This window comes from Sceloporus occidentalis, unplaced genomic scaffold (genome assembly GCF_023333645.1).
Source record: "Sceloporus occidentalis isolate IW3139 unplaced genomic scaffold, rSceOcc1.0.p SCAF_1, whole genome shotgun sequence".
Classification (NCBI taxonomy): Eukaryota; Metazoa; Chordata; class Lepidosauria; order Squamata; family Phrynosomatidae; genus Sceloporus; species Sceloporus occidentalis.
In genome coordinates, this window is record NW_028316981.1 from 4,129,019 (window position 1) to 4,156,154 (window position 27,136).

The 27,136-nt window shown below is 44.3% G+C and overlaps 1 protein-coding gene across 4 annotated transcripts; it reads left to right on the forward strand.

The window, feature by feature from the left end:
• The first annotated feature begins 147 nt into the window (after positions 1-147).
• On the forward strand, positions 148-25,390 carry LOC149320426 (major histocompatibility complex class I-related protein 1-like). 4 transcript variants are annotated; one of them, XM_089501428.1, is made up of 10 exons: positions 154-233; positions 4,609-4,725; positions 5,717-5,837; positions 6,450-6,695; positions 15,800-16,072; positions 17,638-17,913; positions 20,019-20,303; positions 20,764-20,847; positions 23,083-23,115; positions 24,182-25,390. In XM_089501428.1, the coding sequence occupies exons 2-10, from the start codon at positions 4,684-4,686 to the stop codon at positions 24,187-24,189; spliced, it is 1,368 nt and encodes a 455-aa protein (XP_089357554.1). In that variant the 5' UTR covers positions 154-233; positions 4,609-4,683; the 3' UTR covers positions 24,190-25,390. The 4 variants fall into 4 exon arrangements, with proteins under 4 accessions (XP_089357548.1, XP_089357554.1, XP_089357540.1 ...); XM_089501435.1 differs by lacking the exons at positions 154-233; positions 4,609-4,725; positions 5,717-5,837; positions 6,450-6,695 and adding an exon at positions 12,980-13,082; XM_089501422.1 differs by lacking the exons at positions 5,717-5,837; positions 15,800-16,072; positions 17,638-17,913; ... (2 more) ...; positions 23,083-23,115; positions 24,182-25,390 and having other exon boundaries at positions 148-233; positions 6,450-8,021.
• Positions 25,391-27,136: the final 1,746 nt, after the last annotated feature.

Here is a 27,136-nt window from a genome sequence, read left to right on the forward strand (position 1 = left end):
GGACCCACAGGCTGAGGATCGGGAGGTTCTTCCTTTTCCCCACCCCTCCGGAAATGACGTCACAGGACGCATCCTTCTCCTCCTTCCCCCGTTAACTTTTATCCTTTGCCTCTCTAGGAATCGGAACTCTATGGTTGGAGGACCCAGCGTCTGTCTCTCTCTCTTCTTCCTGCCAGCCTCTGAGGAGGGTCCCAGGTAAAGGCTGGAATGAAGGCAGGGGAGAGAATAAGGAAGTAAGTAAAAGGAACCCTCTCTGCTCCAAGACACACTGCAGAAATGATCCGCTTCAGTGCTAGGGAGCTTTCCTGGGAACTGCAGTTTTGTGAGACATTTCTTAGCCTGGGGCCACAGGAGTACACTACAATTCCCAGGATTCCCTAGCACTGAGCCAGGGCAGTTTAAAGCGCTCTCAAAATCAATAAAGGGAATCCCACTGAAATTAATGAATGAAGCCAGTCATAATGAATGAAACATGGGAAGGGAGTTTGTTTCCTTCTCCCCTTCTCTCAGCCAGAGACTCTGCACATGTTCAGAGGACTGCTTCCCCCCAGAGGGGCCCAGCATCAGGCTTGTCACCAGGGACTTTGCGGCTGCTCCAGAGAACAGAACTGGTTCTGTTTTTAAGTATTAAAGGGGTCTGTAAACAGCCTCTTTATCTGGGCATGTATTACTGGGAGGATAACAAGGGCTGCTGCCCCACTGCAGAAACAAACCAGTTTGACTCTGCTTTAACTGCCATGACTCAGTGCTACAGAACTCTGGGATTTGCAGCCTTCCCTGCCAGAGAGCTCTGATTCCCCTCCAACTATGAATCCCAGGATTCCATAGCACTGAGCCATGGCAGTTAAAAGGGTATCAAATAACTGTTTCATTTCTGCAGTGTTGCAGCAGCCGAAATGGTCTGTCATCCGTACTTTGGTTGTGAGTTCCTGCATGGCAGAAGGAGGTTGGCTGTTGGGGGTGTTGTTGTGTGTGCCTTCAAGTTGTCTCTGACATGTGGCGACCCTAAGGCCAACCTGTCACAGGAGGTTTCTTGGAGTAATGTATTCAAAGGGCCTTCTTCTGAGACTGGGTTTTCATAGCCAAGCAGGATTTGAACCCATGTCTCCCATTGGCTTGACCAATGCTTTTCATGGCCAGGCATTGGACTCTATGGGAATCATAGTTCAATGTTTAAACCACAGCATCACACTGACTCCTAGATAATATTGTAGATACTTTGAAAACTGATTGAACTGTTTTAGCTCAGAGGACTGTTTTCTCTCAGAAGGCTGCTAGCAGAGACTTCACAGCTGCTCCTGAAGAGAACAGAATTTGTCTCTTTTTCAGTATTGCCAAAACCATTCAAGAGGACCATAAAAGACGTCAACACTAACACTATGAGACATATTGTGAGAGTCACCTTGAGGACTTGTTTTTGAATTCTGCATTTGTGTTAAAACATACGTTTTATTAGGGCTACTTTTGTGTAATGTACAGTGGACCCTCCATGTTTGCTGGAGTTAGGACCCCTGTGAAAGAAGAGAAAAACTGCAAAAAAATAAAAATCCCCAACCCACTATTTTTTTTTAACCTGAAAAACACCTCTCTAGGAATCTCTAGGTCCTCCAGGTCAGCATCCATTGAAGATTGACCGCAGAATTGTGCTGGAGAATCTGCAGATCCCTAGTAAAGTGCTCTCTCTAGGAATCTCTAGGTCCTCCTCTGCAACCTCTGGTGAAAGTTGGCCATAGAGTCACACTGGAGGACCTGGAGATTCCTAGAGAGAACATGTTAATCAATTTCGTGAATAATCAAACACGCAAAAGTCAAAGTTGCAAATGTGGAGGAACGACTGATTGAAACACACAAAGAAAATAACGGTTATGAATTAATTGTTAGTATCTGTATGGAGTGGAAATGCAGCCATGAATGGTAGCTTGGCTGTCTCATCTGAAGGAACCCTGCCTATTACTGAGTAGTGGGTTACAATGTCATCAGCTCTGAATGGAAAATACTGCCTTTTGTATTAGCTATTGGGCTAGTTTGATTACATGTGTAATAGATGTAATTAGGGAAGAACCTGGCAGGAGGGGATGTGGCGGGTGGACGGCGATTCGTGGAATGTCTGGAGGGGTTAACATAAGGCTGTTGGTTAGCTGTTGGTCTGGAGGAGGCCAAGTAGAGGGTGGGTGAGAGAGAGGGGATGAGGGTCGAGATAGTCAATCAGTCAGGTCTAGGAATTACATGAGTGAGGTTTAAAAGTCTGTGTTAGCTAAGAGAAGGGTCTTTGATTTAAATGTATTAATCTGATTTGCTATGTTCAGCTTCTGTTAATAAAGTTCTGCTTTTCTGTATTGTACTTTTTGGTCTCTATGAAAGCTGTGTGTGTGTGTACTGGATTCATTCATGGTGTCTGTGGTGGCAGCAGAGAATAGAGTTGTGTGTCCAATGGTGATAGAATCCTACACAGGAACCTTGGGGGTATCTAAGTTCTCACGGTTGTTGTCCATAGCAGTGGGAAAGAGGTCCTTACATAGATGGCAGAGTGGAATTATGAGTGGAATTTCTTAATCTTGGTGGCAGCAGTGAGATTTGTGGAATTCTCAACATGTGGTGGCAGTAGAGATGTAGGCAGAACCTAACATCTAGTGCAGGGGTAGGCAACCTTTTTGAGCCGGGGGCCGGGTTGCTGTCCCTCAGGCGACTGGGGGGCCGAAGCCGGGGGTGGAGCTTCCACCCTCCGGGGCGGGGCCGCATGCTGGGGGTGGAGCTTCCACCCTCCGGGGCGGGGCCGTGTGCCGGGGGTGGAACTTCCACCCTCCAGGGGCAGGGCCACATGCCAGGGCAGAGCTTCCACCCTCCGGGGGCCAGGCCTCCCCATCTTTGCTGGCCCCTGACGGGACCCCAGGCCCCGTCAGAGACCGGCAAAAAAGCTGGGGGGGGCCGCCAGTGCTGGAGGGCCCCCTGGAGGGCCCCAGCGACGGCACCGGGCCCCCCAGAGGCCCCCTGCCGCCCTCGGAGCCCTCCTGGAGGGCCTCAGCGACGGCAAAGGGCCCCCCAGAGGCCCCCTGCCGCCCTCGGAGCCCTCCTGGAGGGCCCCAGCGACGGCAAAGGGCCCCCCAGAGGCCCCCTGCCGCCCTCGGAGCCCTCCTGGAGGGTCCCAGAGACGGCACCGGGCCCCCCAGAGGCCCCCTGCCGCCCTCGGAGCCCTCCTGGAGGGCCTCAGCGACGGCAAAGGGCCCCCCAGAGGCCCCCTGCCGCCCTCGGAGCCCTCCTGGAGGGCCCCAGCGACGGCAAAGGGCCCCCCAGAGGCCCCCTGCCGCCCTCGGAGCCCTCCTGGAGGGTCCCAGAGACGGCAGCGGGCCCCCCAGAGGCCCCCTGCCGCCCTCGGAGCCCTCCTGGAGGGCCCCAGCGACAGCAAAGGGCCCCCCAGAGGCCCCCTGCCGCCCTCGGAGCCCTCCTGGAGGGCCCCAGCGATGGCAAAGGGCCCCCCAGAGGCCCCCTGCCGCCCTCGGAGCCCTCCTGGAGGGTCCCAGAGATGGCAGCGGGCCTCCTAGAGGCCCGCCGCCGCTGCCGTCGCAGCCACCCGCCGCGGCTTTTTGCCGCTCGGGGCGCCGCCATTTTGGGCGAAAAAATGGTGGCGCCCATAGCCCCAGAGGCCGCTATGGGCGCCACCATTTTTTCACCCAAAATGGTGGCGAAGTCTCGTGCGACCTCGGGGAAGGTCGCGCGAGACTTCGCCGCCATTTTGCCGCCCAAAATGGCGGCACCCAGAGCGGGGAAAAGCCGTGACAGGCGGCGGCGGCGGCAACAGCAGCCAGGGGCCGGTCGGCAGGCCTCTGCGGGCCGCATCCGGCTCGTGGGCCGGAGGTTGCCGACCCCTGATCTAGTGGGATAAGAGGTGGAAGCCTCACACTCCACTCTGAAGAAACACAGGTCTGTTCCTTTAACCCTTGAAAGACTGTGGGCTCTTTCTACACTCCTCATCCAAGGCTGTCCCTGAAACCTGGAGGAAGGAGGGCTGTACCTCTGCTTCTTCATTACATAATTTCTTTTCTTTCAGTTGGGATGGACATCTTGTGGCTTTCCAGATATTGATGGACTGTAGTTCCCATCAGCCCCATAGACAGCATAAAGAAATAAGTGACGGGCGCAAGAATTTGTAGTATACCAACACATGGAGGGCTGCAGGATTCCCAACCCTGCCTTAAGGCTAAATCTTTTGGGCAATCCGATCCATAGTTGTTTGTTTAAAGGTGGGGTTCTGATGGAGAAGGAAGAAACCCGATAGAAGTGCCTTTTGTTGTTCTGTGCTGTCAGACTGGGTTCAGTCCAGGGCGACCCTATAAATGAGAGACCTCCAAGATGTTCAACCAGGTCTTGCAAGTTTAGCACTTGGGCTTTCTTGATGGAGTCAAAGGTGTAGTTTACCAACCCAGATTGCCCTTTCCAATGAGTCATGTCATCTCATAATCTGTCCAAAGTACAAGGGCCTCAATTCAGTTATTTTTTTCTTTTGCAGAAAGTTCAGGCTTGATTTGCTAATTTAATGTCTTTTTTGGAGGTCCATAGAAGACCATATAAATATGTGCACATATACAATGCCTCTATTTGTATTTTTTACAGTTACTCAGAGGTCCTAGAAGGTCCTGCCTGGTCTCCAAACACAGGAATAAAGGAGAGTCTTTGCTGACTTCTTCTATGAATTGGAAGGAAACTGCAGGAAAGATGGTCTTGCAACAGGTGAGCGTTCACTCCTTTGCAATTGAACTATCGGAGGGGTCTGCAACGGAGGGTCCCAAATGGCTAATGCCCAGGGCAGAAGCATATCCTTCCCCAGAGTGTCTACAATTCACCATCCCATGAACTGAATCCTTGGCTGTTTAGGCAGGGTTGGTCCACAATTTTGGTTTGGTTTGGTTTTAATATTTTTATTACATCCATCAATCATAAAATCAATCCAAACTTAAACTAACATATATAACTTAAACTACATAACATATAATGACAACACTAAAACAAAAACTAGTTACGTAAATTGATGGCTTCCTCTTCTCCTCCGTGCTGGTGGATTATTTATATATTATTTATCCTTCCATTTCATCTACATCTTTATCTAGTCCTTTAATTCCTTCATTCTAAAATGTTTAAAGTCATATTATGCTTCTTTCCTAGACATCTAAAAAAATTCCTTATAATCTCTTAAACACCTATCTATTTGTTAGGACCATTTCCAAAACAGTATCATTTCTGCCCAATTTCTTTCAACACTTGTGTATAATACTTTCTTTAATCCTTCTTTTCCATTTGTCTAGGCTTATCATATAACTTTATCAGCCAGTTCTCAATAGTCAGTATATCATAATTTCCCCATATTTCTGTGTATATTAGTCTCTCATGGCAGTCACCATGTATAAAATAATCTTTGACAGCTTCTTTTCTATCTTATCATCTATCATGTGTAACACATTGAGTAAATACATCTCAGGTTGCATTTTTATCTTTACAATTTTGGAGATCACAATATGAACAGATGGCCAGAATTTTTTAACTCTGGGACACAACCACAGTTAAGCAGGTTTAACTTAACATAGTAGAGAGCTCTGACATGGAGAAATAATCAGACATGCCTTTATGGGTCTGTGTCCTGAGGTGATTATGTAATATATGAGATGCACCTTGTGTTTTTCTCAATTTTGACAAGTTTCTGGATGAGGGGTATTTTATGTTGCAGCTGACCTTTGGAGAAGTGGCTGTGTATTTCACAGAGGAGGAATGGAACCTCCTGGATTGGAACCAAAGATCTTTGTACGAGGCTGTCATGATGGAAAACTATGATAATGTGTCCTACCTGGGTAAGCAACTTGAACCTCTTGCCCTTCATGTGCAGTCTGAGGGTCCTTTCGTACTTTTATTGTCATAGAAACATCCTGTGGAATCTTGGGATTTATAGTTTAATGAGGGTCTAAAACTCTTCACTTGAGGATTCTAAATACCACCCCCTAAATTGCCAATCCTAATATTCCATCGGTAGGAATCATGGCAGTTAGTGTTTTTAGCTCCCAGATCCCCTTCAATACATCCCAGAGCACTTTTGCCAAATTTTGGTGCCCTCTTTCAGCCTTCAAAGCCCTGGCCAGGCTTCCAGCTTCCTCTTGTGGAAAATGCCTCTCTCGACCCTTTTCCCTGATGTCCTGTTTGACATATTGAAAGGCAGTTGTAAACCAACAAATTTTGATGACTGATTCAAATGACCTGGCGAGAACTGCATCAGGTCCTTGTTTTCAGACATATCAAGGGATTCCATTTAGTAATTTTGACTAATATCTATGAAGTGAGGGAAGAAGCTCTTTTTTTGTGGTATTTATTTTCCTTCTTGAGCTTGCGTAGCTCCATTGATGTTCCCAGAGGTTCTTCCTCTCTGAATGATGAATTTCAGTCTTATCTGTCCTTGTCCTCCTTTGTAGGAGACAACTGGAGGAAAACAAATGTATCCATGAAATATGAGAAGTGTTTTAGGCACAAAGTGGGTCTTGCCAAAAACCACATTAAAGAGAGAGACAATGCTGCCAAGGATCTGTACAGATGTACTTTATGTGGGAAATGTTTTGCACAAAAGCTGGAACTTCGTCATCACAAGATAGCACACACTGTAAAGAAGCATTTCAAATGTGAAATGTCAGGAAAACATGCTACTAGAGACTCGTACTTTGGTAAGTACCAGAGAGTACAAATAAGAGAGAGGACATGTAGATGCCAAGAGTACGGAAATTGTTTTGCAGATATTTCACAAGTTGTGAGTTTCACAAGAGCCCAAATGAGAAAGAAACCATACAAATGCCAGCAGTGTGTTAAATGTTTTGCTCAAAAGTCATTCCTGTTGAGACATCAGAGAATCCATATAAGATATAAATCACACAAATGCCAGCAGTGTGGGAGATGCTTTCTTCACAAGTCAGTCCTGCTGAGGCATCAGAGAGTCCACAAAGGAGGAAAACTACCCAAACATCAGCAGTGTGGACAATGTGTTGCCCTCAAGTCAGATGTTGTGACTCAGTGTATCCAAATAGGACAAAATCCATACAAGTGCAAGCAATGTGGAAAATATTTTGCTAACAAGGCCAACCTTGGGAAGCATCAGATAATTCATACAGGAGAGAAACCATACAAGTGCCAGCAATGTGGAAAATGTTTTGCTTACAAGTCAAACCTTGTAACTCATCAGAGAATCCATACAGGAGAGAAGCCATACAGATGCCAGCAGTGTGGGAAATGTTGTGCACAGAAGTCAGCCCTTGTAACTCATCAGAGGGTCCACAAAGGAGAGAAACCATTCAAGTGCCAGCAGTGTGGGAAATGTTTTGCTTACAAGTCAGCCGTTGTGACTCATCAGAAAATCCACACAGGAGAGAAACCACACACATGCCAACAGTGTGGGAAATGTTTTACTCAGAAGTCAGTCCTTCTGAATCATCAGAGAATCCACACAGGAGAGAAACCATTCAAATGCCAGCAGTGTGGGAAATGTTTTGCTCAGACATCATATCTTGATAGGCACTTGAGAGTCCACACAGGAGAGAAGCCATACAGATGCCAGCAGTGTGGGAAATGTTTTGCTCAGAATTCAGCTGTTGTGACTCATCAGAGAGTCCACGAAGGAGAGAAACCATACAAGTGCCAGCAGTGTGGGAAATGTTTTGCTTACAAGTCAAACCTTTTGATCCATCAGAGAATCCACACAGGAGACAAACCGTACAGATGCGAGCAATGTGGAAAATGCTTTGTTCGCAAGTCACAACTTGAGAGTCATCTGAGAGTCCACACAGGAGAGAAGCCATTCAAATGTCAGCAGTGCGGGAAATGTTTTGCTCGAGATTCAAATCTTTTGAGGCATCAGAATGTCCACACTAGAGAGAAAGCAATAATGTGAAAGATGTTTTGTGTGGTGAGTCCATACTTCTAGATTCTGTCTTGTAAACTATTATAACCCCTTTGATGTTATTTTTGTTCCAAAGCCTGTGATTGTAAAGTTTTATATGATCATTCAATAAAATTTTGAATTATTTGGAGTTTTCTTAATAACCCATCCAAAGTCTATGAAACACATAATCAATTATGGAGCATCAGTATTTTTATGAACGAGGTACCCCCAAATTCAGCTGGTTGTGACCATGAATAAATAATAAATAATAATAAAAGCTTTATTTTTAGCCCGCCTTTCCTGGGATCAAGGTGGGTCACAACAGCCAAAAACACGATACAATCAATGTACAAAAAAATTAAAATACAAAAAATACAAAATCTCACAATATCATTACAACAGTTAAAATCCAGTTAAAATTTTTTCCAACTAGCACAAGATTACAAGAACAATGAAGAGATGCTCCTGATGTTAGGGGTAAGCCTGCTGGAACAAAAAAGTTTTAAGCCCCTTTTTGAAGTATTCCAGGGAGGTGGCTGAGCGGAGCTCATTTGGAAGCGAGTTCCAGAGGATGGGGCCCGAGATAGAAAAGGCCCTCTGAGTGGTGGTAGAATATCTTGCCTCTGGGACACATAACAATTGCTTCCCAGCAGATCTGAGTGTGCGGGGCGGAATGTATGGGGAGAGGCGGTCCTCCAAGTACCCTGGGTCCAAGCCATATAGGGCTTTATAGGTAATAACCAACACCTTGTATTGTGCCCAGAAGCGAATAGGCAGCCAATGGAGATCTTTCAGAATTGGTGTTATGTGACTGGTCCTGGAAGAGCCAGTGACCAGTCTCGCTGCCATGTTTTGAACCAACTGAAGCTTCTGAGTATGGTACAAGGGTTGCCCCATGTAGAGCATGTTACAGAAATCCAAACGAGAGGTTACCAGAGCATGTACCTCCGTTTCAAGGTCCCCCCGGCCCAGGTAGGGTCGCGGCTGGCGTATCAGCCTAAGCTGATAACAAGTGCTCCTGACCGTCGCATCCACCTGAAATGTAAGATGGAGCGACGAGTCCAGAAGCACCCCCAGACTGCGAACTGAGTCCTTCACGGGGAGCGTGATCCCGTTCAGGACAGGTGGACAAACAACCATTCCCGGGCCAGGAGAACCTAGCTCGACTCAGGCTTGCATCCTTCCGAGGTCGCTAAAATGAGTACCCAGACTGTTGGGGGACAAATTAGCTTACTTGCTAATTAGCTTACTTGCTGTTCACTGTTTTGATCTTTGGAATAGAGGTATATAAATAAAACAAATTATTATTATTATTATCACAAGCATTTCCGTTTTCTCTGGATTCAAACTGAGTCTGATTTCCCTCATCCAGCCCATTACTGACGCTAGGCAGGCATCCAGAGGAGAGATGCCATCCCTGGTCACTGCAGCAGCCGGAGGCACAGAGAAGGCTATCTGGGTGTCATCAGCGTACTGATAACACCGCGCCCCGTGTCTCCGAATGATCTCACCCAGCGGTTTCATGTAAATGTTGAATAGCATGGGGGACAGAATGGCTCCCTGAGGGACACCAGATGTAAGTGCCCTCCTATTGGAGCACACATCCCCCAGCTGCACCATCTGGGACTGACCCGAGAGGTAGGAACGGAACCACTGGAGCGCAGTGCCACCAATTCCCAACTCTCTCAGGCATCCCAGAAGGACACCATGGTCAATGGTATCGAAAGCCGCTGAGATGTCTAAGAGCACCTAACAGGGACACGCTACCCCTGTTCATGCCCAGACGGAGATCATCGACCAGGGCGACCAGGGCAGTCTCAACCCTGTAGCCCGCCCAGAAGCCGGTTTGAAATGGGTCTAGAAGATCGATTGAAGCTGGATGGCAACCGCCCTCTCGATCACCTTCCCTAGAAATGGCAATAGCGATACCGGCCGATAATTATTATGCATCAGGGGGTCAAGGGAGGGCTTCTTTAACAATGATTTTACGATAGCCGTTTTCAAATTAGATGGAAATTGCCCATCCCTGAATGATGTGTTTATTATTTGGCGTAACAAGGTAGTTACCACCGATCCCCCCTACAAGGTAGTTACCACCGATCCCCCCTAAGCCGCTAGCCATGAGGGACAGGGATCGAGAGAGTAGGTTGTCTTCCTAACACTTCTAAGGATCTTGTCCACATCCTCGGTACTTACAGACTCAAAGTGATCCAGTCTAATTGAAGGTAAATTGTACAGTGGGGCCCCCTTATCCACGGCTTGCCACCTGCAGATTTCAGCATCTGTGGATGGCAAGCCCCCCATTGTCCCCAATGATGGCACAGCACCACCTTGCACTCAGGTCAGAGCTTTTATATGCAGGTGTGAAGATGCGCATCTTCTGCCTTGAGTCAAACTATCCTGGGTTCTTTTGCTCTGATTTTTAGCCCCAGAGCACGGCTTCAGTCTGGTTTCTGCCTGCTTTGGAGGCGCGCATCATCTAAACACCTTGCCTTCAGAGCAGTTGGAAACCACTTAATTTGGCTCATCCATTCCACCCTGTAGTTATTACTGTCTGTGGTTACAAATTGATATTTTCAATCCTAGATTTCAGAATCATAGAGTTGGAAGAGACCACAAGGGCCATCCAGTCCAACCCCCTGCCATGCAGGAACTCTCAATCAAAGCATCCCCGACAGATGGCCATCCAGCCTCTTCTTAAAGACCTCTAAGGAAGGAGACTCTACTACACTCCAAGGGAGTTTGTTCCACTGTCGAACAGCCCTTTTTTTGTCTCCCTCCTGCACAACACAAATCCTATGCAGTAGCCCATCCTAATTCGCAGGGGATCCATTCTGGACCCCTCCGCGAAAATGGCAACTCACAGATATTTGAGACCCATTGAAAATAATAGTGCGTGCGTGCCATTTTATCCCTTCCTTCTTTTTCCCCCCGCAAAGAGCGAGGCCACAGACTCCAAGTCCACAAAAAGGGAGGGACAAGTGTATTTCTCCTAGATATGTGGTGAAGCTTTGCAGGCTGGGAAGCATATCAGGCCCAGGGCTACCAGTGACGACTGGTCACGGTGCCTCCCTCTGACCTCTTAGCAGAGGTCAGAGACAGGGTCCTTCTCCATCCGAGTAGTGTGTATGGATGTTGGCATGCCTCTATGCCACTAGGGTTGGTGTCACCTGGTGCAGTAACTCACAGTGTCACTTGCCCTTGGCCTCTTCCCATCCCACGCCATGCAGAGGCCTCAGTAATGTTTTTGTGCACTAATGATACTCATTAATCGTAATTCCTGTGTATCACTAAATGTAATGATAATAGTTGTGACATAAACAACTAGCCGAATTAAAATTATACCTTTAAACTGCAATACCATGCACACAGCCTAAATACACGTACATCTACATAGTTTCATGCAGCTGAAGTGAAAATTTGGCAAAAGGTGATGTTTGTGAAGTGTTTTTAAAAAATTTATGTATTTTGTTGAAATTAAAATTTAACTTTAAAAAGAATTAAATGTATTTTGTTTAAATTAATTATGGAAGGGCTATATTTGCATAAGCAGGAAAGGACGAGCTAACAGCACAATCAACATCTTCTGTTTGTTCTTTTCAGCCTAGACTTCTTACCCACAACCTTCGTCTCGCTGTGGTCTTCTCACTACACAGACAATGTTGCTTTTCTGCCTCTAGTAGAACATTTTGGGGAAAGTTTGGACTTCTGTCTGGAATGGACAAAGCAGAGACTTTTTGGATAGCGCCTGAGCACACCAGTGGCTGTGCCTTCCTATGCTGCCATAGGCATTGGTCTCCTTGCTTGGAGGAAACTGCTCTCCTCCTCCTCTCTGGCAGGGACTGGCCTGGAAAGCCTCTGGGAGCATTATATTAGCTCCACCTCCTAGTGCAGGGGTCCTCAAACTCCGGCCCTCCAGATGTTTTGGACTTCAGCTCCCAGAATCCCAGATCATTGGCCAAGCTCTCAGGGAGGGCATTATGAGGTACAAGGAAATTTGCATGTGGGTGGTGATTGGCTGAGGGGCAAAGAGGAGGGAGGAGCCTTTGTGGGACTCTGGAAGTCTATTCAGATTGATTGTAGCATCCTGAGGCAGGAGGGAAATTTGCATGTGGGTGGTGATTGGCTGAGGGACAAAGAGGAGGGAGGAGCCTTTGTGGGACTCTGGAAGTCTATTCAGATTGATTGTAGCATCCTGAGGCAGGAGGGAAATTTGCATGTGGGTGGTGATTGGCTGAGAGGGGCAAAGAGGAGGGAGGAGCCTTTGTGTGGCCCTGGAAGTCTATTCAGATTGAATGTAGAATCCTGAGGTAGAAGGAAATTTGCATGTGGGTGGTGATTGGCTGAGGCTTCTGGGAGATGAAGTCCAAAACACCTGGAGGGTAGAGCTTGAGGACCCCTGCGCCGAGTGACTCACATGTGTGACTCACACCCCTCAGCAACACACTCTCCCCAGTTTTAAAAAAAATTTCAAACATTCACCCACTCAAAATGGCTGCCCAGAAACTGCTGTTCTTCTTCTTCTTTTCCCTGGCGGGGATTCTGGCTGGAGGAGGAGGAGGAGGAAGAAAAAGGTCATCAAGGGTCAGTTACTCAAATCCCCACAAAATCTGGAGAGGATTAATGGAGAGACAAATAAAAGGGAAAACTGTTCAGTGTGAAAAGACTTCAAACTGGTCCAATATATAAACGTCTATTTTGGCTCAGCTCTTCAGGTTATGGTGCCATTATTAAAAGGAAGCCAACTTTATGAGGTGAGCGTTGGGACCCATAACAGAAAGAAACCCTGACAGAATTTAGAGCTGTGGGGGTTTCCCTGTCTTCAAGTCTTTCCCATGAGGCTCCGGGCGAAAATGCAAATTAAGTCCGTTATGATTGGCTGGCCTTCACTTTGTCCACGCCCACTTCTTTAACCGTTCCAATTAAAGGAGGAAGAGCAACAGGCAGATTGTAAAAGCGCTCAGGAGATCTGCCTAGCGACTGGCGTCACAGGGACACTTGTTTTTTCCTATTGGCTAAGGGACTACAGCCGGGCCAATCCGAGCTCTTCCTTGTGTTCCGCTTTGCATGGGCCCCGCCACCTCTTTCGCAAACAGACCAGGGCTGCCTCTGTGGATGGGTCCCTGCTGGCTCTGGGGGGCCGCTGTGGCCCTCCTCCTGGGAGGAAGCCTCTGCTCCGGTGGGTCTCTGAAAGACTGAGGCTTATAGCGCTGCTGTTCCTTGCTTTAACCGCTCTGGCTGCCTCCCGTTGCATTCTGGGGCTTTGTAGTCCAGAGAGGCCTAAGAGTTCCCTGGCTGAGAGTTCTAAAGGCCCTTCTTTAAACTGCAACTACCACAATGCAACAGGAGGCCATCCAGAGCAGTTAAAGTGGAAGAGGCAAGCTGCACAGGGATCTAGGGGGAAAGGATGGGGTTTTAATGCTGTGCAGTGAGTAAGTTTAAACACGTCCTATGTTAGTTTATCACTGTTTTGGCTCTTAAAGTGGTTTCTTTGGTTTATAAATGTTATATTTTAATTTTGTTTTAATATGGCTGCACTGTTTTTTAAATTGTGTCGTTTTATGCTTGTTCACCACCTCCTCTATTGGGAGAAAGAAAGGCGAGATATAAAATAATAATAATCATAATAATAATAATAATAATTTATCTAATAGTATAAATAACAAATATTATTTACATGATAATATAATTATTTAAAGATTTAAATATAATAATTTATATAACAATATAAACAATTATATTTAAAAAGTAATATAATTATTATTTATATGTATTTAAATAATTATATAATTATATAATGATTGCTTATATTTTTATTTATATAAAATATAAATTATTATTATTATTATATTTTAATAATTAAATAATCATGTTGTTATTATTTATATAATTATTTATACAATGTAAATTATATTTAAATAATTATATAGTTATATTATTGCTATTTATACAATTATTATTTATACAATAATATGAATGATTATATTTAAATAATTATATTTAAATAATTAAATAATTGTGTTATTATTATTTATGTTATTATTATTTATATATATTATAAACAATTATATTTAAATAATTAAATAATCATGTTATTATTATTTATATTATTATTTATATATATTATAAATAATTATATTTAAATAATTAAATAATTATATTGTTATTATTTATATAATATGAATGATTATATTTATATAATTATATTTATATATTTAAATAATTATTTTGTTTGTTTGTTTGTTTGTTTGCTTATTTATTTATGTTGTTGGACCACATCTGGCCCTGTATTCTTCCCAGGGCTGTGACCACTGAGTATTCAGAAAGTTACAGCACTGTTGTTGTTTTCAAAAGAAAAGAAAAACAATTAACACCTCAAAAGTGGTACCTTTGGTTTTGGGGTGTGTAGTGAAGAGATAGAGATACAAAACACACTGCAGAAATAATCCAGTTTGAAATCAGTTTAACTGCCTGGGCTCAATGCTAGGAAATCCTGGGTATTGTAGGGTTTTTTTTGTTTTGTTCTTTAAAATGTTTTTTTAATTGACACACACAAACACACACACACACACCAACAATAAAAAAGATAAAACCAAAAGACAAAACAAATCTATCCTCACATTGACCTAGACAGATTAATACAAATGTCACAATTAAAACAACAGTCTCCCCTAAATTTGAGCATTTATTTACTGTTCTCAATCCAACTTTTTATATTCTTTCCTTGTATTGTTGTTGTTGTTGTTGTTGTTATTATTATTATTATTATTAACATTTATTTATAGAGTGCTGCCAAGTTTGCACAGCACTTTACATAGTAAAGAAAAAAGAAAAGAAAAAAGAAAAGAATAAAAACCTCCCAAGCGGCATACAATCTAAAACAACAACATTACATATAGTAAAAAGAAAGTAAGCAGCAGACTAACTATATTCCAACCACCAGTATAATGTCTTACTTCAATATACGTAGAGAGAGATATTGTAGCACCTTTGAGACTCACTGAAAGAAAGAAATTGGCGGCATGAGGTTTCGTAGACTTCAGTCTACTTCCTCAAATGCATCTGAGGAAGTAGACTGAAGTCTACAAAAGCTCATGCCGCCAATTTCTTTCTTTCAGTGAGTCTCAAAGGTGCTATAAGATTTCTCTATATACTGTTTCTACAGACTAACACGTCTCTATCTTTGAATTTTACTTTGATATAATTAACCATTTCATTGCTCTTTGTTTTCATGAATATTTACACATAGGAGTTTATCGCACGAAGGAGATAGGGAGTTTATCCCATGAATATTCCAGAAAAATCACGTAATTACGTGAAACAGTTTCACATAATGTCGCACAAAACCCACCATTAAAGAGGTCACAAAGAAGCATTAATACGTATCTTTTTACTTTCGTGATTTCAGCGACAATGCATTTCCAATATCACTGTATTTGTGCAATTGCGTGTAATAATCATTTGCTCAATGTCTCACCTTTTTGCTTTATTTGCGGGATGCTTTAAATTCACTTGAATCTCTCTTCAATGCGGCAATAAACTTCATAGTATTTGTGATTGTTGTCTCCTTTGATGGCATCTTCTATTTACCAAGCCCTTATGTCTTTCATAACCATTTATCCTATATCTATAATGTATCTAGGAACTGTAGTTTTGCGAGACATTGAGCCTTCTCTGTCAAGAGAGCTCTGGGGCCACAATAAACTACACCAACCATGGGTCTCTGGGCTATTATTAGTAGTAGTCGTAGTATTCATAGTCATGTTAGTCTGGAAAATGTAAAAGGATCTTTTAGCACCTTCAGTTAATCTCAAAAGTTATCGTTATTATGACTGATAACAACAGCCACTGAAAAATGACTGTTCCCTCTACCTCCTTCTCTTTCTCCCCTTGCAGGTTCTTCCCCCCGAACGCATTATCTGCACTATTTTTTCACGGGCATCTCTGAGCCTGAACGGGGGCTGCCCCACTTCACCATCGTGGGCTACTTGGATGACCAGCAGTTCGTCCGCTATGACAGTGAGACCCGGAGGGATCTGCCTCGGGCCTCCTGGATCCGGAAGGTGGAAGAGGACGATGCCCAGTACTGGGACTGGCAGACCCAGCTCTCGCGGAGCTGGGAGCTCTACTTCCGCGTCAGTCTCTGGAGTCGCTTCAACCATAGCCGGGGTGAGTTGAGTGGGAAGGATGGGGATCAGCAGGTGCAGCAGAATGTCTGGGTCTGCATCCAGAGCTTGGGGAAAGTTATTTTTGGGGGATTCCACCAAAACATTACATTTTGTAATGATAAGAGTTTAACCCTTAACGTTAGGAAGAATGTTAAGAACTGTTCACTGTGGAGCAGACTGCCTCAGAGTGAGGTCTTTGGTTCAAAACATACAGAAAAGCTGAAGAGCCATGGCAGGGCTTATGGCAGGGGGTTGGATTAGATAGCCCTTTCGGTACCTTCCGGCTCTGAGATTCCATGAAGTGAATCAATAGATTCAAACTACAGGAAAGAACATTCCAGCTAAACATTAGGAAAACTTCCTGAATTAAGAATTGTTCAACAGTGGAACAGATTCCCTCAGAGTGTGGTGGATTCTCCTACATTGGAGGTCTTTAAACATCTCTCAGGGGTCCTGCATGGCAGAAGGGAATTGGATTAGAGAAACGTTGCAGACACTTGCAACTCTATGAAGCCAGGTTTTTTTAGTCCTTTGAGAGCTGCATGACAGTAGAATGGGCTGCCTCAGGCCTGTTACAGACTGCCAAAATAAAGCTGCTTTGGGTCTCTTCGGAGGTATGCTATTTAAATGATGCATGCATCCTAAGAATCTGGAAGCTGCACCAAAGCTGCACTTCAGCGCTTAGGAATGGAGTGTGGCTTTGGCGTGACCTCCGGACTCTTAGGACCCATGCATCGTTTAAATAGCATACCTCCAAAGAGACCTGAAGCAGCTTTATTTTGGCAGTCTGTAACAGGCCTCAGAGGGTGGTCAGCTCTCCTTTTTTGGAGATCCTTAAGCAGAGGTTGGATGGGTCTCTTTCAGGAATTCTGTAGTTGTGGCTTTCTGCATGGCAGACAGATGGCCCTTGGGGTCCTGTCCAGCTCTAGAGTTCCATGACTTCAATGCCCAAAATTTCCTAGCTTGCCAGGAGAGCTCTGCAAGAGGTGGTCTCCAAAGGAGCTTGTCCAAACCTTGCTTATATCCTCTATCTGAGGATAGAAGGAAACGACACTCTATTCCGACCACAAATCCCCATCAGGTCCCCAGCTGTTTTTAATAGAACAATTTAATTGTTAACTGTGCAGCCATGAATCATCTTGGGTCTCAAGTTGGGAGATAAGCAGGATCAAAATGAAATTATACATACATAAATATTGAGTGGCTGGCTGGATAGTAATAATCATAACCATAACAATAATAACTCATTCTGAAAAGAGACTGTCAAAAGCCACTACCTCCCTTGACTCAGGGCCACTCACCCTCAATTTTCTTTCAGCTTGGGAACTGAATTTATTTTAAAAATTTGGAAAATGAACAGGAAAGCCTGCCTTTTCCTACTTGAAGGTACTAATGTTGTTTATTTTTGGGTGGTGCTTCAAAGGAATCTATCTACCAAAGAGTGCTGGTCCTCACAAAACTGCAGATCCCAAGGTTCTGTAGGATGAAACCATAACAGCTAAGTGATCTTACATGGGAGGGGGCTGATGGCAATTGCAGTTCTTTTTATCTATATGACTTTTCCAGGGCTTCACACCTGGCAGTGGATGCATGGCTGTGAGCTGAGGGAGGATGGGCAGAAAGCAGGACTCTCCCAGTTTGGCTACGATGGTAAAGACTTCCTCAGCCTAGACAAGCAGACTCTCACCTGGACGGCAGCTGATTCCAAAGCCCAGGTGACCAAGCGGAAGTGGGAGGCTGACCGCGTCTGGACCCAGGGCCGGGCGACCTTCCTGGAAGAAGACTGCATTGAGTGGCTGCAGAAGTACCTCCATTATGGGAAGGAGATGCTGCTGAGGAAAGGTGAGGGTGAGGATGGGGCTTTGGGCTTTGCCAGAGAAGAGAATGCATCCAGTAAAAGCCTTGTTCTTTTTGTCCTTTGGAGGAATGCTTGCAGATGTGTGACAACCAAATCTGGAAACCAGAGCTTGAAAGTTACAAGTTACAGTACTTCATATGTGAAAAATCACAGTGATGAAATGATGCTACATTTCCAAAGTAATGTTGAATGAGCTGAGATGAAACCATTTTATTTCTATGATGAGTAATATTAGGGGTGGAATCTTCCTTGTGGTAGGATGAGCCATGAGGGAAATTCTTTAAATTTCAGGCCATTCTCATGTAAATCCACCCTGCCTTTTACTCTGAACTTTCAATGAGCTATCAAAGGCACTGGAGGTCCATGAGTCACCCCTGGTATAAACCCAACATTTTTGAAATAAGTGTTTGGATGGGAGACCACCAAGGAATACCCAGTGATGTAGACTGTATTTCAGAGGAAGGAACTGGCAAAACCACCTCTGAGAGATTCCTTGCTTAAGAAACCCTATGAAATTCATTGGGTTGCCATAAGTTGACAGACAACTTGGAGACACATATGTCGGTCCAAGATATACTGCAGAAATAATGCTTTAAGTTTCCTGGTTCAATGCTAGGGAATTCTGGGAATTGTAGTTTATTGTGGCATGAGAGCTCTCTGCCAGAGAAGGTTAAATGTCTCACAAGATTACAGTTTCCTGGATTCCCTAGCACTGAGCCAAGGCAGTTAAAGCGGTCTCAGACTGGATTATTTCTGCAGTGTATCTTGGAACATAAAAGTACACACACAGATGTGGCTGGACTGCAGTTCCCAGCATTTCTCTCTGTTCACTGTGCTGGCCAAGGAACTGAGGGATTTGGAATCCAGTAACACCTAAAGGTATCAGGTCCCATCTGATCTTGGAAGCTAAGCAGGCTCAGCCATGATTAGTACTTGGATGGGAGACTGCCAAGGGGTAGCTGGGGCCGTAGGCTATATTTCAGGGGAAGGAACTGGAAAGACCATGTCTGAGTCAGATTCCTTGCCTAAGAGAATCCTATGATATTGATGGGGTCTCCAAAAGTCAACAGGCAACTTGAAGGTAACATATAAGATTGAATTTGAAATAAGGTAACATATAAGATGCAGTACACTGAGTACAGAAAGAAGTTACTTTTTAGCAATGGCAACAGATTACTTCTCAGCCACCCCAATAAGTGCCGTATATACTCGTCTATAAGTCTAAAAATTTATGCCCCAAAATTGACCCCAAAATCCCAGGTTGACTTATTTATGGTTCACTATGGTAATGTGATAGCAGTTCTTTCAGATTTCCCCATGTGTCTGTCTCTCTTCAGCCAAGCAGAAAGAGTCCTGTGTGACTGATTGATATCAGTCCCTCTCCCGCCCGCGTGCCTCCTTGTCTGAAGGCTGAAACGAAAGCTGAACACTGAAGCAAAAAGCCTCAGTGAGAGTCCTCTTGCTGCATGCACACATACACACACTGAAGGAGCCTCCAAGTTTGAACCCTGGTTTCCCAAAGTCCTAGCCTAGCACTCAAAGCAGTACTGCATGACAGCTGTTCGGATTAATTAGTAGAGCCTTTTTCTGAAGCTGAGAGAGTATGGCTTACAAGGGCACCCAGTGGGTTTCCAGGGCTGAGGAGGGATTTGAAACCTAGGCCTGTTACAGACTGCCAAAATAAAGCTGCTTCGGGTCTCTTTGGAGGTATGCTATTTAAATGATGCATGGGTCCTAAGAGTCTGGAGGTCGCGCCAAAGCCACACTCCATTCCTAAGCGCTGAAGTGCAGCTTTGGTGCAGCTTCCGGATTCTTAGGATGCATGCATCATTTAAACAGCATACCTCCAAAGAGACCCGAAGCAGCTTTATTTTGGCAGTATGTAACAGGCCCTAGTCTCCCAGTTCAGCACTCACCATATTGGCTCTCTACAGTTTTCATAATCCCTTGCCAATGGCCATGCTAGTAGGACCTTCTGGAAGCTGAGATTCAGAACATCCAATGGGTCAGTAGTTTCCCCACCCTGAGCAAAGCCAGCATAGACACTTCCAACACATTGCCAATGACATCAACTTTGTCACTCTTCCAGAAACCCCGGTGGTGAAGGTCACACGCAAGGCAGGATATGGAGGCCGAGAGACTCTTGTCTGCCGGGCCCACGGCTTCTACCCCAGGGAGATTGATGTCACCTGGAAGATGGATGGGGAGGTGATGGAACAGGAAACCTTCCGTGGAGCCACTGTTCCTAATGCCGATGGGACCTACCACACCTGGCTCAGCATTGAGATAGACACCAAAGATCGGGGCCAGTACTGGTGCCATGTGGAACATGATAGCCTGCCAGGACCTCTGGACTTGTCCTGGGAGGAGTCTGGTGAGTGAATTGTGGGGGGGGGGGGGGGGGAGGAAAAGGGACCACAATGGAGGTCCTAAATTACTTTGGCCCTCAAATAGAATAATAGATAAAAGTTGGAGGTGATCTATTCAGATACCCTTCTGCTATTCATGAATAGCAACTAAAGCACTCTTGAATGATGTGCATCTAACCTGTTTAAATAATATAATCTGAGATACACATATTTCCTCTCTTCTTACCAGCATCACCATGGTTCAAGAATGCTGGGAGGTGCAATCCAGAAACATGAAAAGAACCACTCCTCAAACCTGGGTTAGAGCAGGGGAAGGGGACAATGTTTTTGGATGATCGCCAGCATGACCACTGTGTTTTAGCCTTGCTAACTCTGGAGCTGCCGGACCATTTTTCAGTCTTCTCCCAAACAGGGATTGATCTGGGGAGTGGTTCCTACCAACAACTTTACTGTGTCCTCTTTCAGGTTCCACGTGGCTTCTCCTGGGTGGAGTCTTGGGGGCCGTGTCTGCTGCCATCCTTCTTGTAGTCGGCCTCATCCTCTGCATCAGTAAGTAGACACAGAAGCCCATCTGTAGAAGGAGAGAGATCATTCTCCTGCTTCCAAAACCCATTTCCTTTTTGTATTTCAGTCAGTTTTAATATGTGGTGTGAGCTGCTTTCATACCCATATTGCAGCAGGCTAGAAACCAAGCCATCACAGTTTGTAGCTTCCGCAACCTCCTGTCTTCTGCCCCAAAGACTTCACCAGCTCTGGATAGATGCACAGGCTTAGTAAACCCCCATTTAGGTCTTTAAGATGGGAAAGGGGCCCCAAAGTGTGACCCATAGGCTGCATGCAGCCTTCCAGCATTAGTGAAGATTTATGTATGTATGTATGTGGGCCCCCAGGGGGGTCAAATAAAGATGGATAACATCTTTTAAAATCTTTTTTTAAAATGTCTTTTGCCCTGAAATGGACCCAAAGTGGGATGATGGGATTTGTCTGTCTGTCTGTTTGTTTGTTTTATTTACGTGGGACCCATGGTGACGCACCAAAAAAAAAATCAATCAATCAATCAAAACCCAATGATAATAATTTTTTAAACAATTAAAACCATCACATTAAACTGTAAAATTATTTTGAAATAATAATAACAAACGCTTAAAAATATATAGAAGACACCCTGCTATAAGAGCTCCCTTGCTTGCACATTAAGCCATTTGAACAAGAAGGCTTTTGTCTGCCAGCAAAAGGAGAGCAGGAAGGGGGTCAGCCTTGCCTCCTGAGGAAAGGAGTTCCAGAAGGTAGGAGCAGCCACCAAGAAGGCTCTGTCTTCCATGTTCTCATCAGGTGACCTGTGATGGTAGTGGGACTGAGATAATTTCCATCACATCCCCCACTGGCCAATTAATGCCTGGGATAGGCTTTTCTTGGAAGAGGAATTGGCCAGGAAGTGACTTTCGCTCACTTCTTGTTGTTAAAACAGAGGTCTTTCCTGTCCTAAAATGACCCAGGAAGACTTAAAAACATTGTAAAAATGCCCGTCCCACAAGATTTGGATGCATTTGGGAGCAATAGTTTCCCACCTTTGCTTTAAGGCCTCAGATGACAAGGAACTTCCAAACAGAATTTACCCAATTTTCAGTTTGATGTACTGTAGTTGTGGGAATAATACAGGGATCTCATAGAATTATAGAATTCGAAGAGACCCCAAGGGTCATCTAGTCCAACCCATTTCATGCAGGAAGCCCCCTTGACAGGTGGCCATCATCCTCTGTTTAAAGACCTCCGAAGAAGGAGACTCCATCACACTGAGGGAGTGTGTTCCACTGTCAAACAGTTCTTACTGTCGCAAAGTTCCTCCTAATGTTGAGCTGGAATCTCTTAATGTAGTTTGAATCCATTGCTCTGAGTTCTATTGTCTGGAGCTGCAGAAAACAAATTTGCACCCTCCTCAACATGACATGCCTTCAAAGATTTAAACAGGGTTATCATATCGCCTCTTAAGCTCTTCTCCAGGCTAAACATGCCCAGCTCCCTAAGTCTCTCCTTATAGGGCATGTTTTCCAGACCCTTCATCATTTTGGTTGCCCTCCTCTGGACACACTCCAGCTTGTCCACATCCTTTTTGAATTGTGTTGCCCAGAACTGGACACAGTATTCCAAGTGAGTCCCAACCAAAGCAGAATAGGGTGGCACTATTACTTCCCTTGATCTATTCTAGACACTATACTTCCATTTTATTTTACCAATGATGTGGGTCCTCTTAAATTTGGTAAAGTTCAGGGCCTCCAAATGTAGAACTGATCTGTCAGGGTTTAATTTGTAGAGGCACAGCATTGGAAAGGATCCTGAGTGCTATCTAGTCCAACCCCTACCAGGGCAGGAATCCACAGCTAAATCACATCCCTGAGAGGTAGGCATAGAAATCTGCTAAACAACCTACAAAGAAGGAGAAAACCAAAGGTGTGTGTTCCAACATCCAAAGGTTTTTAACTACCAGAGAGGTCTTGCTAATGTGTGATCAAAATCTCCTCACCTAGCCATTTGAATCCATTGGTTCAGGTCCTGCCTTCTGGAGTAGCCAAAAACAAGTGTGGTTCATCTTCTGCATGACAGACACCAAACTGTTCCATTTGGGTTTTTTTGCAGTGTTTCTTAGCAGTGTCTTGACCCCCTTTTTCTACAAAACTTAGGAAAATCCAGCCAAAATGTAATGGATAATATAATAAATTAATTTTCATTATTTAGAGCAGGGCTGGGCAGAGACTTTCAGGTCTGACCTTCTCCCTTTCCTTTCAGAAAAGCGGCAAGAGGGCTATAGAGCGACACCAAGTGAGTGGCAGCACCCTTCCTTTGCTGGAATGTAACTTGTGGCATCATGTACTTCTGTGTGTGTGTGAGGGGGGGGGGGGAGGAGGGACGGAGGAAGTGACAGGATAAGTTAACCAGCTGGGACAAGATCCAGAAATAACTGGTTGGCACTGAGGAGGAATTACTTTCCCTAGTAAGTTCAAGAAAAAATTAGAAAGCCATGTTTGGTGACTGAAGGATCCAGCTTCATTGAAAGAAATGCATTTCTCTCCTGCACTCCAACAGACCAGAATCTGAATAGGGCTCCTGAGTTGTGCATCCATGGATCCTAATATAGTATCTTAAAAGGTGCCCAGGTAACTTTACATCCATCCCACATTTCTCACAAGTGTTTCAGCTAGCTTTCCAGATCAAGTGTCTGAACCCTTTTGTGCCAGGAAGGAAGAGACATGCTGTGGACAGTTCTAGCTTTGGAGAAATGTCCCTGAAACCAAAGCACACAATTCTGGCATTCACCTAAGTTAGACCAAGAGTCTGCCTCCCCTTCACACCTAAGTCAGTGGGGTGGTGAATCCAGGCCAGGCTTTGTTTAGCTTATAAGCAGCTATCTAAAGTGCTGATCCTATGGAGGAGCTGCCTCCACCCATTAGACACACGCACCCACCCACCCACCCATATGGCATCCTGGGAAAGAGTTCTTCCCAGAATTCCCTGGATGTGTAAGGGAGTCCTTCCTGCTAAAGACTGGACAGGATCAGAGCTGATGTAGCATTTGCACTATGTATGTTTGTGTGCATGAGAGAGAAAGCGAGGGAGATAAAGGAGAGAGAGAGAGAGAGTAAGAGTGGAAGCATTTCCTTTTGTGGACACCACTCCCAGTGGGGATCCACTAGATCAAAAGTAAGTAAAACTCACACAACCTAGACCCTTTTTGTGACACAATCAGTGTTACAAGTGATAAAGATACAGTGCACATTTTTAATTTATTGGGTGGAGTAAGACCAATAATTTTGAGGTTCAGTTCCATGATGCTACATTGCCTTTATACTCCCTGTTCCTCTAACCATTTATGTGTTTACTTCTGCAGCCTCATAGGTCTTGATGTCCATGAAGGAGAAGAAGAGGGAATCCACCTGGGACTCATTTGTGCTGCTCCACAATTCCTGTCAGCTTTTAAATGTTACAGTTATTACAATACTACTCCATCCCTTTCACTGTCCAAATTTGACAGGGAAAGTCCTGATGGCTCCTCCACCATCCCACTTTCTCATCTGCCTTTAAAATTCCCCATCTTACCTCTTTGTCTTCAGCTACAAAATGAGTTCAGAGTGTAAAAGTAATTTGTACTCAGTTAACAATGGCTGTAGTAGAAGAGATGGGTGGGAGGAATTTTGACCTTCCCAACTAAAAACAAACAGCTGCAGCATCTGCTAGCTTGCGTGTTCCTCTTTATTAATATTATTTTTGCCGTCTTGTCCATAGTAAGAGCTGTTGGATAGTGGAATACACTCCCTTGGAGTGTAGTGAAGTCTCCTTCTTTGGAGGTCTTTAAACAGAGGCTGGATGGCCATCTGTGGGGTATGTGTTGATTGAGAGTTCCTGCATGGCAGAATGGGGTTGGACTGGATGGCCCCTGGGGTCTCTTCCAACTCCATGATTCTATGATCTGTGAAATATTCATGGGTATGTTACTTCTTAAGTCTAGATCTGGCCCAGCACCAGTTCCCAGTCTCTGACTGGAAGAGGATCTTTCAGACCAATGGAAAATGGCTTTCTGAAGGATTTGGGCCTGAAACTGCCTTTCCACTGATTTTTAAAAAATGTCTTCCCAGCTCACAAATGAACCATATATTTTCAGTGAAGTATAGAACTTTTAAAAGGGATACCTCTTTTATGATTTGTGCTCAGGTACGCCTGTGTTTTGTAGCCACTGTGAACATACTTTTTCCCCTTTGTGGTTCCAGTCCCTCTCCCTTCTCCCTTGACCATTTTTTAATACTTTATCTTATCTCGGGGTTTAGCTGTATTTTTTTTTTTGTTCTTCTTCTTAACTGAAATGAATTTATTTCTTCCTGCATCAGGATAGTTTTAACTGTTGCTTTTTAAGTGGTTTTAACTGGTGTTATGTTTAATATGTTTTTACCTTGTCTAAACAATTCAGGTATTTAATCTAACACTCCAAAATCCAAAATTGTCCACATGGATGACTGAGATAGTGACTTTTGTTTTCTGATGGTTCGGTGTATACAAACTTTGTTTCATTCACAAAAGTATTAAAATATTATCTATAAAATTACTTTCAGGCTATGTATATCAGGTATGTGTGTGTGTGTTGTGTACCTTCAAGTTGTTTCCAGCTTATGGCAACCCTAAGGTGACCCTATCATCACTGGTTTTTTTCTTCCCAGGTTTCTTCTGAGGGGGGCTGCCATTGCCTTCCTCTGAGGCTGAGAGACTGTGACTTGCCCAAGGTCACTCAGTGGATTTTTATGGCTGAGCAGGGATTCAAACCTGCTCTCCAGAGTCATAGTCCAACACTCAAACCACTGCACCAAGCTAGCTCCCATATAGCTTAGCAGGGTCATCACTGTTTACTGTTTGGATGGGAGACTACCGACAAGTACCAGGTGATCTAGGCTCTATACCAGCCGAAGGCAATGGCAAACCAACTCTGAGGATTCATTGCCTAAGAAAACCATGAGAAATTCATGAGGCCACATCCCCAGCTCCCTAACCATGCCCTATGAGGAAAGACCTAGGGAGCTAGGGATGTTTAGCCTGGAGAAGAGAAGGTTAAGAGGTGATATGATGGCCCTGCTTCAATATTTAAAGGGTGTCATAGTGAGGATGGAGCAAACTCTGTAATTTTTGCTACTTTTATTTGGGGTATGCTATGTAGAGGTATTTTGATGAGAGGTGAAATAGTTAAATAAAGTTACTATGAGCCTGTCTGAAATCTCATTTTGTGCAGAAGGGGGTAGTACAAGCCCGAGTAAATAAAAATAAGCACAGTAGAGTCTATTTTCAAATAAAGGCTGGCATATTTAGAGACTACATTATCATAAAACAAGGCTGGTTCTAGACAGCAAATTGACTGTAAACAGAACAAGTTATGATAAAAACCTTCAACTACTGTGATGTCTGCTGTTGGAATCCAATCTTATAAGAATCCACACAGAGCCCAATCTTCATGTAGGAGCAGTAAGTTTATTCATCCTTAGGCTACTGAGCACAGCCAGTCCCAGGAGAGTGAGATGAGGAAGAGAGAACAATCAATCCCTCTCCAACCCTCTTAATAGTATATATACACTACAGCTGATATCACTAAGGGCTGTGTCTTAAAGGTACCTTACATCACAACTACTGGTCAGAGGTCTCCAAAATGGATTCTGGAAGACTCCCCAAACTTTGCTCAGAAGAACAGCTAGTCATAGGGCATCCAAGTTTCTGGATATGTGAACTATCCCTTCCATTGTTTCAACTAGGCTTTTCTCCTTCCTATTTTCACCTAGGCGGACGTACAGTCCAGGAATCTTTAAAAGAAAGGGTCTGGGATATCAGTGCGCAATTAGATATAGCTTTGTTGGATGGTTGTAAATCTCTAAAGTGGTTACCTAAAAATAAAATGGCATTTGGTCTTGAAAAATATCTTAGGTCACACCTAACGCAGAGCCAGAGAACAGCGTTCACTAGAATCAGGTTTGAACAACTGAACTCCATGGTAAGAACAGAGCGATTCCAAAAAATACCACAAAAGAATGTGTGGCGCTTCAGCTGTAGAGGACGTTACACATATCCTGTTCGATTGTTGTCTATATGATAAGGAGAGATCCCATTACTTACAACCATTTTTGGTTAACATGACCAACTGGGATCCCACCGTCAAATTGTCCCATTTGTATTGTGCATTTCTTGATACGGTCAGCTGACTAATCAATAAAGTTGTTGTTGTTGTTGTGTATGGTTTTGAAAAACTACTTTTACCTCCAAGCTTTGATCAAAGTTCTAGGGATCATTTCTTCTTGCTAATTCAGGTATTTTA

What these genes read in the sequence shown, in the direction of transcription:
- LOC149320426 (XM_089501414.1), top strand. Translation starts at nt 5,708, where the DNA reads ATGTTGCAGCTGACCTTTGGAGAAGTGGCTGTGTATTTCACAGAGGAG. An exon ending in TGATAATGTGTCCTACCTGG is followed by an intron (nt 5,838 to 6,449) that starts GTAAGCAACTTG and finishes CCTCCTTTGTAG; the next exon opens with GAGACAACTGGAGGAAAACA.